This window comes from Vicugna pacos, chromosome 29 (assembly GCF_048564905.1).
Source record: "Vicugna pacos chromosome 29, VicPac4, whole genome shotgun sequence".
Taxonomy (NCBI): domain Eukaryota; kingdom Metazoa; phylum Chordata; class Mammalia; order Artiodactyla; family Camelidae; genus Vicugna; species Vicugna pacos.
The window spans coordinates 22,065,519-22,079,069 of NC_133015.1; the positions used below are offsets into that span (position 1 = coordinate 22,065,519).

Consider the following 13,551-nt stretch of genomic DNA (forward strand, 5'->3'; position numbering starts at 1 on the left):
CTTTGTATGGTCGTGTGTGTGTACGTGTGAATGTGAGAACATGCTTTAAATACAGGGTTTTGTCCTGCCTTTTGTAGCTTCATATTAGATCTTGAAGTTTTTCCCATATTATTAGATGTTCTTCAAAAAAGTGATTTTTTTTTAAATTACTGTATCACTTCCTAACCTATGCCGTAATTCATTTGAACTCTTTATTTTAGCTGTTTCTCTATTGGACATTTAGAGCGTTTCCAACATTTCATTATTGTAAATAATCCTGCTGTGAATTGAATACAATTCCCCATGTGTGTTTAAATAATTTTTCTTATTATAAAGTAATATTTTCTTACCCAAAATAATCAGAGAATATAAAGAAGAAAATTAAGTTCGCTGGGCATCTGACCGTGCAGAGATGATACCCACTGTGTTCATCTTTTGGTCTGCGTCTTTCCAAACTTTTTCGAAGCTCTGCATGTGTTTATTTATAGTCCGTTTTTGAAATGAGCTATTAAAATAGTCGTGCTCAGTTTTCAGTGTTTAAGCACCTGCCTCCAGTGGCCCCCTAATGAGGCTGTGGTGTTGGGGGGGCTCCTGGCCTGGCCTTGGAGATGTCCCCTCTGGGTCCATGTCCTGGCCCCGTGGTCCCTCCCTGAGTGGGCCCAGGGTTTTCTCTTCTGTCGCAGGCAGACCCTCGTGTGGGTGTGGGGAAATCACGAGTTACCGAGCGCGTACCTAGAAGCCGGGCGCCCAGACAGTGCTGCTGCCGCCGCTTCCGTACCCTTGATTCAAAATCACTTCACCTTTTTTCACATTCAGTATCGCAGAAACTTGGAAAAACTGTTTGGATGGCGCAACCGATTTTAAAGAGGTGAGCAGTCCCCACGCTAATGGTTCACCGGGCTGGTGGTTTCTAACGGCTTTAAAAATGTTGTTGTTCTTTTCTTCCCCCCTGAAACTTTCAGCTGATTCCGGAGTTCTACGGTGATGACATCAGCTTTTTAGTCAACAGTCTGAAGCTGGATTTGGGGAAGAGACAAGGAGGGCAGATGGTTGATGACGTGGAGCTTCCCCCGTGGGCGCAGAGTGAGTACCAGTTAGAAGTACCGAGTCAGACAAGTCCTCTGCCTGGCAGTGCGGTCTCAGTATAGCTAATTAATTATTCAGTTGCCTAGATTTAAAAAAATAACATTATAATTCTGTCTAAATGAGGTAAGAGTCTTATTCCAAATTGTAAGTATCCTGGGTCTATGATGTGAAAACATTTATTATGTATTTGAGAGACCTGAATGTTGTGAAAATCATTTTTGCCACAACTCCCCCTCAGATTTAGATTATCTATGATGGGAGGGAATAACCTCACTAAGAAAGAAACACGTCCCTCTTGCTGATCCCAGAAGCGCTATCTGCCCATGGTCAGACGGAAGAAACGGGAGAAAGTCAAAGGGTGACGGGCTGATTGAACCGTGTCTGACCTCCTAGGTCCCGAGGACTTTCTGCGGAAGAGCAGGGAGGCACTGGAGAGCAGCTACGTGTCCGAGCACCTGCACGAGTGGATCGACCTCGTGTTCGGCTACAAGCAGAAAGGAGCGGACGCGGTTGGAGCCCACAACGGTGGGTCCCTGTCGTCCACACTTCACTTAGCGTTTAAACAGAAGCAAACCAAAAAAATGAGTTCAGAATGGTCCAGCTTACTTCCTGCGCAGAAGCACCTTATCTCAGCAGGCAGTGCCCGCTGGCTCAGGGACCCCGATCAGACACTGAGGGTAAAAGAGGAGGAAGGACTGTCACCTGAAGATCACCTACTTCTCTGTGGTCCCAAGAAGTCTTTCTCTAAAGTCTTGTAATTCTAGCTTGCACTCCCATCCTATACAGTCGTTTCTCTCAGAACTCAGTCTGAGTACGCTAGAACAGCCACCTCAGTTCCTAAGAAGGCCCCAGAGTTTCTTTTTAACTGAGCAGAAGGAAGCCGGCAGCCCTCACCTGCTCCTAATGTAGTTCTCACCTCCTCTGGACTTCCTGGCGCAGGTAACAGGGACGTGGGGCCGACCCCTGGCACACCTGGCCGGGCCGTGCAGGGGGCTGGGCTCCCCCGGAGCAGAGGGGCACTGACCCAGAAAGACCCTGGGACGACAGGTGAGCTCAGCGCCAGGTACACTGCTGCTCAGGGAAAGATAATAGTTCAGGTTGATTTTTTACCCACGTTGGAGATTACTAGGCTGTTTTGCAGACTGAAATTCAGTTTCTTTGAATAAAAGTTTAAAGTTGATGAGTTTTTGCAGTTCTCAACGGAGCGTATGTTCTAACAAAAGAGTTCCTCTTTCAGCTGTGTTCTATCTCACATCTCTTTTTTTCCAGTATTTCATCCCCTGACCTATGAAGGAGGCGTAGACTTGAACAGGTACTTGTGTGTCTGTAAGGGGTTTCTGTTTACAAATTGCCTCTTTGTCTAAATGATGGATGTGGTTATTTGATACTAAGGGATGGAAAATCTGACACTGAACTGTAGCTTGCTTTCACCGTTATGTAACTTGCTGAGCCTCAGAAACTTACCTGCCGACCTGGGGTACAGTGCAGACGACCCCGCACGTAGCCACTGTTACCGTCGGAGGGTTCATCTCGTCCCCGTTACTCTGTGTTGTCTGGGGTTCGTGCTTCCGGGGAGCTTGAACCTGCTGCTTCACCACGTCGCTTCTCCTCTGTCCTAAAGCATGGAGGACCCTGACGAGAAGGTGGCCGTGCTCACCCAGATCCTGGAGTTCGGGCAGACGCCCAAACAGCTCTTTGCGACTCCACATCCTCGAAGGATCACCCCCAGGTTTAAAAGTGGGTCCCAGCCCTCGAGTTGTAACGCATCCACGGCCGATTCTCCAGGTAACTTCTGTAAGGAGAGCGATCGGGAGCGTCTTCTGTTTCTTTTCTGATTAAGGTGTTTCTGAAGATTCTGGAGTGGACAAGAAACAGGGACGTTGGGCGGCTCAGAGGTGATTCTGTTTTACCTCTGACTGCGTTTCTCCTGCAAACCACCCTCTTTTTGGTGTTTGGTTTGTTTTTAACTTTTGACCTGAGAGGAGATCAAATCGCTTTTATTTTTTGGTGATTTAACCTGGGGCTCAGCAGTACTTTTTGTTGTTATGTCCTCTTCCTTTCCTGTGGTTTCCCAAGCTGGTGTGGGGTTCTTGGCCGTCCGTCCCCTTTTTCTCATCCACCCGTCCCAGCCGTGGCCGCCTTAACGGTCACATCGCTCTGCTCTTCCCCAGAGCATCCTGTACCCCAGATGCAGATCGTGAAGTCAAGGCACTCTGATTTCTTCACCTGGTTCTATTTTCCTAGTCAGTCATTTACAGAGCGTCTGTGCCAGGCGTGTGCTCGGGGCAGAGCTGAACCTGACTCTGTTCTGAGATCTGGTGTTTGGAAAGGGAGGAGAGAATGTACAATTGCCCAGCTGTCGTGTTTTACGTTGCACAGGAGACAGCCTCGCACGGCAGGCTCCCGGGAGGGGTCTGACACTGTGAAACCTCGGGAGCAGAAGCGCATGGTCCCTTCCTGTCTCCAGTCCTCTCTGCCCCAGGCCTGTCCAGGCTTCTCAGGCCGCACGGCCGGCGAGGCGCTCAGCTGCGGAGGCGGCACTCCCTGCGGTCGCGTGACCCGCGCTGGCCTCGAGCACTTCCCTGAGGAGAAAGCCCCGCGGACTAAGTCAGAGAGACCACGGGATTACCTCGCGGTGCCTCTCAGACCCGAGCTCTGCTGAGTCACAGGGCGCTCCCCGCCGGGACTATTTAAAAGGGCGATGGCTCCAGCCCTTAAACAGAAGTGAGGGGACCACTTGGCTAGGCCTGCCCCAGGGGCACAGCCATGATTGGCTGCATCTCTTCTTTTTCCCTCTCAAAACTAAACCCAACACCAGCCTGCAGTGTTCTTAGGGAGCTGTCAGGTTTTACAAAGATTATCATCGGTCTCGTGTGTCCTGAGGCTCCTAACTCGGGGTCCTGGTGAAAGCTGCAAACCTCGGTAAAGGTACAAAAGCACTGTAGTGATCAGAGACACTTTACTTAGTCTTTCCGCGAATGATTTTTATTAAGATCACATACCTTCTTTTCCCTCGACAAACGTGGAGCCATTGAACAGCGCCCTTGAGAGCAGTTCTGTTTGGGGGCGTTGCGCTTTGCTGGTTGTCTGATTCTAACAGAAAATACCGTGGCCTGAGGCTCACGGTCTCTGGTGCGGTTAGAGAGGCGGCGGCTGACTCGGCTGCCGCTGGATGTAGTCTCTCCAGGTGAAGAGTCTTTTGAAGACCTGACGGAGGAGAGCAGAACGCTGGCCTGGAGCAATATCACCAAACTGCAGCTGTACGAGCAGCACAGGATCCACAAAGAGTGAGTGAGCACGTGCGCGCCACTGAGTCCAGGGCGAGAGCTCTCTCAGAGCCCTGCTGACTGCTGTCTGTGCCCCTCAGAAGTCCACAGTGACCAGCCATCTGAGGTCAGAGTGACCGGGAAGGTTTGGCACAAAACAGATGTGTGTCATTTGTGCCCTCGGTCATTCTGGAGCACGAGACGGGGTCTGCAGACAGCAGGTGGCTGGGTGCCTCTCCGGTGGGCGCACGGCCCCCTGGGTCCGTGAGGGTGTGAAGCTTTGGGAGAATCGCTATCCCTTGCCACCATGTCGCATGTACTAATATTGTTGGGGAAAATGCAGCTTTTTAAAAAAATGATAACTAATGTGCGTGCATGCACACACACACACAACATTGCAAATCTCACAAGAATTTACAAAAAAACCCACTTTACTTCCAAAACCTCAGGCTTGCTGTCGGCCTCAGTGGGTCTCCCCTGTGCAGGTAGAGGGATGGGTGCCCGTGGAGGGGCCTGAGAAGCGCTGACCTGGCCTGACCCGGCCTGTCCCAGGTGGGAAGCCCGGGCCCAGGGACGAGACCATTGTCCTGCTCCATGTCCAGTCTGACGTTCCATTGTCAGGTTCACCATCGGTCATGAGTGGGACTGAACGGCCTGGCCTCATCGGAGCACTGGCGCCAGACCAGAGCACAGCTTCGGGAAGGGGACTCATAGCCTCACCTGGCTGGTTGGAATTTGTTGACGCTTTCCTTTCCTCGACTTCTCTATACGTCACGTAGGAAGGGGCCTCGTGCTTCGAGGCCGTGAGGACACGAATGAACCTTTAAGAGGACGTGCGGGCCGCACAGTGGCCTCGTCACTGGGCAGAAGCGAGTGAGGCGTTCCAATAACTTGGGTGCTGGCAGCTGGTTCCCCGGTGTCACGTGTGTGTGTCCGACCTTGCACGTCCCCGGCAGTGGCCTGGGGAGGGAGGTCCCAGCCCCAGGTGTCACCAGAACAGGATGAGGGGCTGCCGCCTGTGACTTGGCCGCAGCTGGTCTCAGATGGGCCACATCCAGCATTCACACCGCGAAGGAAAGGGGACAGCAGCTCGGACTGAACCCACTCAGATCGAGGCCCTGGAGAGACGGCTGTCCTGGCACACGGTTGATGGTAATTTATAAAACTTTGTCTTCAAACAGGGCAGTTACCGGAATCGCAGTCTCCTGCAACGGCTCGTCCATCTTCACAACCTCACAAGGTATGTCCTTCTGCCTGAAGACGGGCTTCTTCGCTCCGTCCGGACTGTCCCTGTTTCTGCTGCTTCCACAGGGAATAAATTACGAGCAGTTAATTGGTGGTTGATGCCATACAATTCCATGGTGATTTGCCCACAACAATACTGGGAAAACGCCTTTCTGTGGCTGGCAAGGTTTCCCAGAATCAAAGGGACAGGCAACAGGTTCCGCCCCCCGGGTCCCACCCCAGGCGTCACAGGTGGGGAGCCAGATGTGTTGCTGTGGCTTTTGTTTTTGTCACTCAGCGTATAGTCCAGTGTGTTGACTGCAGGACTCAGCTCGAAGTCTAAGTCACGCATTGTTAATGGGCTTAGGTGTTGTTAGAATTGTGCAAAAGCCCTGCCGTGGCCCAAGGAAGAGGACGCGTAACTGCATCTTAATGGCACGTTAGAATTTCACTGTTTTGATCTCACAAAGGGACTAAGCATTAAGCACCTCCTGCTGTCTACAGCCATGCTCTTCCGGGCAGGGTGCACAGTATGTCATTAAAGCACATCTTGTCCCCATCCTGCCCTAAGCTTGGTGACACGCCCTCTGCAGAGTGAAGGTGAGGAGGGAGGGGTTCTAAGACGGCTGCTTCTGGCTGAGCTGGTAGCTGGCTGTGAGTAGCTGGCTGCCTGTTCTTCAGTCTTCGTTGCAGGAAAGTGTGTTTTTCGTCCACCGAGTGAGAGAAGGCGCTGTCCCAGCACCCACTTCTGGGCGAATCAGAATTGCCGCTCCCAGACTCTGCCCGTGGTTCCGCCTCCATGGCGTGTCCTTCCTACCTCGTTCAAATACGATCTCAGGTTTTGTAACACAGAACTCTCCACGAGGCACGGAAGACTCTGCCGGAGACCAGAGGAGGCCCGCGCCCTGCCCAGGGCGCAGGGGTCACCTGGACGATGGCGCTCTGGCGGGAGGAGGCCGTGGTGCTTTGCCGGGAGTCCTCCCCGCTGAGCTTGCCAATGTTTTAGCCCAAGACGAAACGCTTTATCTTTGAGCGAAGCCTGCATTCTTGGCTGGATTTGTCTGTCCTGGCTCGTTAAGTCCTTCAGCTCCCTGTACTCACGTGACCTTGTAAACCGTGAGTTTTACAAGCACCCAGGCTTTAAACGTCTGAGGCCTGTTTAGCATACTGCTTTGTTGTGAACTGGCCAACGACCAGGGAGTGGGGGTGTCTTGGTCAAAAGCTTTTGTTTTTTCTGGTTTTTCCTTCACTCTTACTAATCCACGTGACCGGTTTATTTGCACTGACATTTATACTCGTGTTGCTGCTGGACACGCATCCGGTGTGTAGACACTTGGGCCACCGCGGGCCCCGGCGCCTGGGAGAGCCGCCGGCCAGGCTGGGGGATGGTTTCCTACAGCGTGTCCTGGCTCACTTCTGTGTGTTGCTGTCGCAGAACTTAGGTTGAAATACTCAGTTTTACTACAGAGAGGAAAGTAGAAATTACTTAAAGCTCATGCTGACCTGTTCTGTGTCACGTTGTGTGTTTCCAGATGAGGAAACGTGTTGCTATGTATTTCGGACGCGGGGTGTTGGGAGCACATTGTGGTTTGCGGGTCTTGGTGTGGAGCTTGTCTGGATGCACCTTTTTAAAGCTTCTGTTAGCAAGGAAGTTAAACGCTTGGACATTTCAATCCCTAGTTTGTATTTAGGAAGTTAGCGGTTCCTGTCCACAGATGCTAATTCAGTACATGGATATCACACCATAATTGGGCTTTTAAAAAAAATTAAATATTTTAAAAGATATTTTTAAAACATTTAAAAATATTTTTTGTTTTCTTTAATGTTAAAATTGCTATTTTCCTGCTCTTTAGCTTATTTATAAGTTACTAGACTTGACTCTGCATTCGGCCGTGGCTTTAGGCTAATCTGCGTGTCGTAGGTCACATATCTTCAGAGACAACTGGGGTGTCCTGGGGCGCGGCCCTCGGCGTCTCGCCCACCATCCCCCCCACCTCCCCCAGTGCCTCGCATGCACTTGCTGGTCAGTATCTGTAAAGGTCAGGAAATCTTTCTTACATGTTCACTTTGTCATTATTAAATCAGACTCCACCCTGAAGATGTTTTCCAAAGAATCCAAGATGCTACAAAGAAGTATATCATTTTCAAATATGGTGAGTTGAGGTCATTTTAACTTTGCATCTGTGTTACGATAGAAATTCATGGAGCGGCTTGTTTTATACACACACGTGTATGACATTTTGTTTCCTCCCAGACAGTCGGGTTTGTTCCCGTGCAGTAGCTATGGAACGCCTCAGCTCGATGACTCCTAAGTTAAATTAGAGGTTTTTCCAGGCGTCCTCGTTCTCATAATATTGTGATTTCATTTGTCACTTTTTTAAAAAATTTAAAGTGCTACCCAGTAGAATTCTCCTTAATCTTCCCTTTTCTGGGAACTGTCAGACTAAATGCTTGTGTGTTACAGAATTTAATGCATTTCTGAGTTGGCAGGATACCTACGACTAGAAAACCAGTTCTTATGAAAAAACACATTTTGTTGTTAATGTCGGTCATCTGAAAGCTACTGCAGTTCCCTAAAGACTTCCAGAAGGTTCCCTTTCCCCCCGAGTCCGTGCCCCAGAGTGGGTGTTTGGATCCTGGCCTGCATCCCCACGATTCACTCCGACGTGGTCGGAGGCCCCTGGCCCAGGGCAGCAAGGGCGCCCGGAGCCCCGAGAACCGTCAGGGTGGGTCTTCGTACACTTGACACACTTTGACTTCCTTTCCTACATTTTGGAGGAAGCTCGGCGACTGGAATCAGCCAGTTGAAAAGAAACTTTGCAAATATGAGGAAGGCCAACACAAAGAGAGTTTGAGCACTAATTTGGGGGAGGAACTTATGAGATCATTTTACCACATTAAGGATCCACTGCTTTTTGTAAATCATTAACGTCGAATTACTTGCATTTCAGGCTTTGTCGTCGTGTTTACTTTTACCGGGAGATGCCACTGTCATAAGCTCTTCGTGGGACAATAACATGTAGGTGTCCGCATGCCCCCTGTAACACCACACGCCATGTCGCTCCCTTTGTGGACGCGAGGCAGGCAAGCACAGGGTCTCCCGTTGTTTAGATGCTCGGTGAGGACAGTGGATTTCAGCGTGATGATTTGAATCTAATCACTTCTCCCGTTGGACTCTATCTTCCTCTTGAGTTTTTAAACTCAGGTGAAAACACAGATGAGCCAGACCTGGAAATTCCTACTTTTAAATTCCCACTTTGGTTTACTGTCACGAGAACAAGTAATTTGTCATTTCAGCGGGCCTTAGTACCCGTAGATTTAAACAATACTAATTGGAAAATGTGTTTAAGAGCCACAACGTCAGCAGGAGCGCTGTTTCAACAGTTCTCATCTTTCTTGTCAGCTACTTTTATTCCGTGGCGTTTGGGAGACGCCAGGACACGCTGATGGGGCATGACGATGCTGTTAGTAAAATCTGTTGGCTCGACAGCAGGCTGTATTCTGCATCCTGGGACTCGACTGTGAAGGTTTGTAGGGAGTTTCTGAATTGAAATGTGTGGAAGAGGCCAGCCTGAGAAGCCAGTCAGCCGCCTGTTGTTAATGTGTTCAGTCACTTTTCCCCGGTTTTTCACAAAGTGAGGGATCTGTGAGGATAGTGAAGATTATTGTTTGTTTAACGTGTGCCCTTTTTAACATAACAGGAGGTTTTCACAATTGCGTACTGTGTGTTCCCTGGGGGCGGGGTGGTGCGTACTCATCAGACGGCGGGGTTAGAGGGCGCGCGCAGCAGGACCCCTCCGCTCTAGCTCGGCTGCGGAACGAGCAGCCAGCCAGGCCATCGGAAAAGACCAGGCTACCGTGGGGGGCCTTTAACAGAGGATGCTTTTTATTTAAGCTTAGACCAGACAAACGCATACTCTCACCATCGATGTTGGCCCGTATTGGCCTTTTCTTTGCATTTCTGTACAACTTTACTGCATAAACCACGGCACTGTTCATCGTCTTTGGTGTCCAGTTTGCATTTATATAAACGAAAGCAAGAACCTAAAACCATCAGAATTCCTTCAGGAGTTTTGCATCATTTCTGCTCCTCCTCGCCCCCCCCGCCCCGAATTTCAGTACATTTTTTGGGTGACTTGCCTTTTTGAGTTTTCGCAAAACCTTAACAGACACTGCAGCACTCTGCACACCTGTTTCTTTAGTTCACACAACACTTGGGTCATGAGGGCAGGTGCGAGGGAGGGCGCCGGCGCTGGCGACGCTGGGGAAGCTCAGGCAGCGGGGAGCAGCGAGGCCTCCCGAGGCCTCGTCGTGCCGGTCACATTTAACTGTGTTAAAGGGACGTCGGTCAGGAGGGTTTTCCCTGAGCGTTAGACATGCTTTTGTAGTAAACGTTGGCAGAGACCTTCTGCAATGTCTTCCATCCCAGGTGTGGTCCGGGGTCCCTCCCGAGATGAGCGCAGCCAGGAGACACCAGTTTGACCTGCTGGCCGAGCTGGAGCACGACGTGGGCGTGAGTACCGGCGGCAGGGCCGTGCCAGCGGGGGTGTCTTGGCTTCTCTAGGGCTTTGCGTTGCTCATTGGAGGAGAGCGCAGGCTCACTCGGTTCTTTGCCTGCAGTTGACTCTCGGGCTTCCAAGTCTCCTTTGTCTTGTTTCTCGGTTTGCTGTTTCTCTGAGAATTAGCTACTATCCAACTGGATTTCCAGAAGTCCAGTTTCTGAGTAGATTGTGAATATTTGAGGACCCCCAGACTATTTGGGTGACAAGATGTGACCCATCATCTTTCGTGTCTTCTGACCCTGAGGGCGGAGGGGGCCGTCTGTCTGGGTGACACCCGTCCGGTGTCTGAGGACACGGACCTGTCTGCACAGCCCAGTGCACACAGCCTGGGGCAGAGCCAGGCCTGGGACTGGGTCCTTTTGGCTCATTGTATTCCCGCAGGGCTGTGACCTTGCGCCGTGGCCTGCAGGACAGCCTGTCCTCGGAGGCTGCGAACCGATGCCCGGTTTGCGGGGTCAGATTGACTGAGGTTGAGAAATCTTCATTTAGTGTGTAATTCAAGATGGGTAGGCAGGTGTAACCCGGAGACGCCCTCCACCTCCCCCAAACCCCTCAGTCATGGGTCAGCCGTGCTGCTGGCACCGAGGGACCCCGCGGCCGTTCATTCCTCATGGGGTGTCCCTCTGAAACTGTCCCTTTTAGCCTCTTTCGACGAGAGCATTACATTTACCCCGGCAACACATCCTTGTAGCCACCGGCAGATGAAGATCCCCTCCCCGAAATGAATTCGCACATAGTAGGTGGTGTTGACGCTGATGTCTCGCTGACGTCCACATTTGTGGATGGGCCCGGGCAGCGCTCACGACCGTGACTCTGCACGGGGTACCGTGTGTGTGCTTCTGCAGGTGGACACAATCAGTTTAAACGCTGCAGGCACGCTGCTGGTTTCAGGCACCAGAGAAGGCACAGTGACTATCTGGGACCTCGCCACGGCCACCATACTGCACCAGATTCCGTGTCACTCAGGGACCGTATGTGACACTGCTTTTAGCCCAGGTAGAATTCTCTCTCTTTAATACAGATGGTACCGGGGCATTGGAATGACTGTTGAAATGATGAGTGTGTAAAAAGACTGTTTGCTGTTGAGAGGTCTTGCCTGTAAGTAAGGCTGCTCCGTAGTAGAATTCAGTCTCCTTGTGACATCTCTACCCATTAGAAAAGCTGTGTTAAGTACTGCTCTTAATTTCTCACCTCACTAGAGAAATTAATGTATAAGGTGTAAATGAATTCACACCAAAGGGTCATCAGCCCAGCATCTCAGAAGCATTTCCAGCAGAGGATAATCATTGTTGGTTAAGCACAGGGAGCTTGAGTGAGCATCCAGCCACGGGATTCAGAAATAAAACCTCAGGTTAATCTACAACGCGCTTCAGAAGCTGTAACCTGTATCCGTGTTTCGCCTCACGCTCCAGACAGTCGCCACGTCCTCAGCACAGGAGAAGACGGCTGTCTGAACGTCATCGACGTGCAGACGGGCATGCTCATCTCGTCCATGACTTCGGACGAGCCGCAGAGGTACCCCTTCTTGAGTTCCTAGCGCGAAGCCATTTACAAACAGGTTCACGGTCATGCCACTGGGCTTGCGTGGGCCTCTCCTTCACGATGAGTGATGACATGGTGATTTCTAAATCCTTCTCGCAGGTGCTTTATCTGGGATGGGAATTCTGTTTTATCCGGAAGTCAGTCTGGCGAGCTGCTCGTCTGGGACCTCCTCGGGGGAAGGAGCACTGAGAGAATTCGGGGCCACGCAGGTGAGCAGCCAGCCGCCGGCCTGCCCCTCCTCCCGGAGCACTCCGCTCAAACCCGCTGTCCCCATCAGCGAGCATGCGCGTCAAACAGGGAGTACCCCCCCCGGCCCCCGTGCCCTCTGCGCCATGGACGTGCCCCTCCGGCACCCTGGCTGCCCAGGTGACCTGCGCCTTTTGGGTCCTTCAGGATTTAGATCTATGCTGACATGTGACTCCAAAATGGGCGTTTCTACATTAACTTCCACGTGGAGAATTAGAAACTGTAGTAAAAGCTGTAATGGTTTATTTAGTACCTGCAGAGTTAAAAAGTCATGAATTAACAGTGAAAACGAAGTCTTCCTCTGACTACCTCGCAGGCTTCTCCCTGGAGGGCCTGCGCCAGCTGATGCCAGGTGTGCCTCCTGTTACTGAGCGGAGGGTGTGCAGTTGTGTGCAGTTGTTTTGCCCACTGGTTTTCAGTGTTGCTGACACGGGCATGTCTTCCTCCTGATCGTTCGGCGGCTTTAATTCTTCCAGGACCCACGGTTACGAGCATCTGTTGACTTGCCGCCTTTGCTTCCCCAGGTCACTGTTGTGGGTGGGTGTTAGTGGCGAGTCTGCCTTTCTTCCTCAGCTCGCTAGCGTTCAGTAACCCCTTGACTCCTTGCGACAGAAGTGGAAGTAAATGAGCAAACTCACACCAGTTCCCTCCCCACCCTGCCGCTTCCTGACCCTGGCTGTCAGTGTATGACCTTGGCATTCTCTTCCGCATCCGCAATTGCCGCTTGTTTTAGCGTTAGCTTTGCGTTTACCTGGTTCCTTACTCCTCCCAGGTTCCCTGTTCTGAGCGCTGTGTTTAACTTGTGCGGAGGCCGTGCTGGTCCGCCGGCAGGTCCCCGCCGCGCCCTGACCCCACGCCTCTCCCGCAGGAGCCGTGACGTGCATGTGGATGAACGAGCAGTGCAGCAGCGTCATCACGGGCGGGGAGGACAGACAGATCACGTTCTGGAACCTGCAGTATTAAGTGCCTTTTCCTCAAGTATTATTGAACTCGATTTAATGTATTTTTAAACCAAACTTTTAAATGAACTGGTGAATGTGCAATTATAGTAATTAGAAGTTTTACCACAAGAGATGTTTGTGGTTTTAAACTTTCTAAATTGTGGTGACTTCACTGAAAGCCATCAGTTGCCATCCTCAGGCAGAGGACGCGGCAGCATTCGCGGTAAACGTGCGTTTGTAAGGCAGGCGATGATGGTCAGAAGATGGATTTGGGGGCAGAGGGAACAGCTCAGTGGTGTTAACCCAGCCGGGGCAGTTTCCAGGAGGCACTGAGCAATGTAAGGATTTTCCAAGGAGATGTGAGTGCTCTGCCCACTCACTCATGTCTCCCTAGTCCACACGGCCACTGCCCAGCGGGCTCTGGGGGAGGTGTTTTCATGGAGTGGTTACTTTCTATAACCTACTGCCCCCAGAGTCTGAGAGTGTGGGGAAGGGTTAGCAGGTCTTACAACAGCCTTCTGTGCACAGGACAGTTTGCTCCACGGTAGCTGTGAAATCCTCATCTTTTCTATGACATTAAAAGTATTTTTCTGTAATGAAAGTTCCTTTTCTTATTTAAATGATTTATTACAAAGTACTAGGTACTTCAAGGATTGGTCCTTCTAGAAAGCCACACGTCATGTTGTGAAATGCCATTCTTACACT

The 13,551-nt window shown here is 51.1% G+C and overlaps 1 protein-coding gene across 6 annotated transcripts in view; it reads left to right on the forward strand.

The window, feature by feature from the left end:
- Positions 1-12,977, forward strand: part of NSMAF (neutral sphingomyelinase activation associated factor) — a 44,396-nt gene extending 31,419 nt beyond the window's left edge. For 5 of the 6 annotated variants that reach the window (XM_072951926.1, XM_072951929.1, XM_072951925.1 and 2 more), the window contains 16 exons: positions 796-847; positions 942-1,062; positions 1,459-1,590; positions 2,005-2,112; positions 2,335-2,377; positions 2,687-2,850; positions 4,244-4,352; positions 5,513-5,571; positions 7,641-7,708; positions 8,507-8,574; positions 8,959-9,082; positions 9,985-10,068; positions 10,963-11,113; positions 11,530-11,632; positions 11,759-11,868; positions 12,774-12,977. In XM_072951926.1, coding sequence (XP_072808027.1) covers positions 796-847; positions 942-1,062; positions 1,459-1,590; positions 2,005-2,112; positions 2,335-2,377; positions 2,687-2,850; positions 4,244-4,352; positions 5,513-5,571; positions 7,641-7,708; positions 8,507-8,574; positions 8,959-9,082; positions 9,985-10,068; positions 10,963-11,113; positions 11,530-11,632; positions 11,759-11,868; positions 12,774-12,868 — 1,591 coding nt within the window. In that variant the 3' untranslated portion in view covers positions 12,869-12,977. The remainder of the gene's footprint in view (positions 1-795; positions 848-941; positions 1,063-1,458; positions 1,591-2,004; positions 2,113-2,334; positions 2,378-2,686; positions 2,851-4,243; positions 4,353-5,512; positions 5,572-7,640; positions 7,709-8,506; positions 8,575-8,958; positions 9,083-9,984; positions 10,069-10,962; positions 11,114-11,529; positions 11,633-11,758; positions 11,869-12,773) is intronic. The other variant, XM_072951927.1, reaches the window with a different exon arrangement.
- Positions 12,978-13,551: the final 574 nt, after the last annotated feature.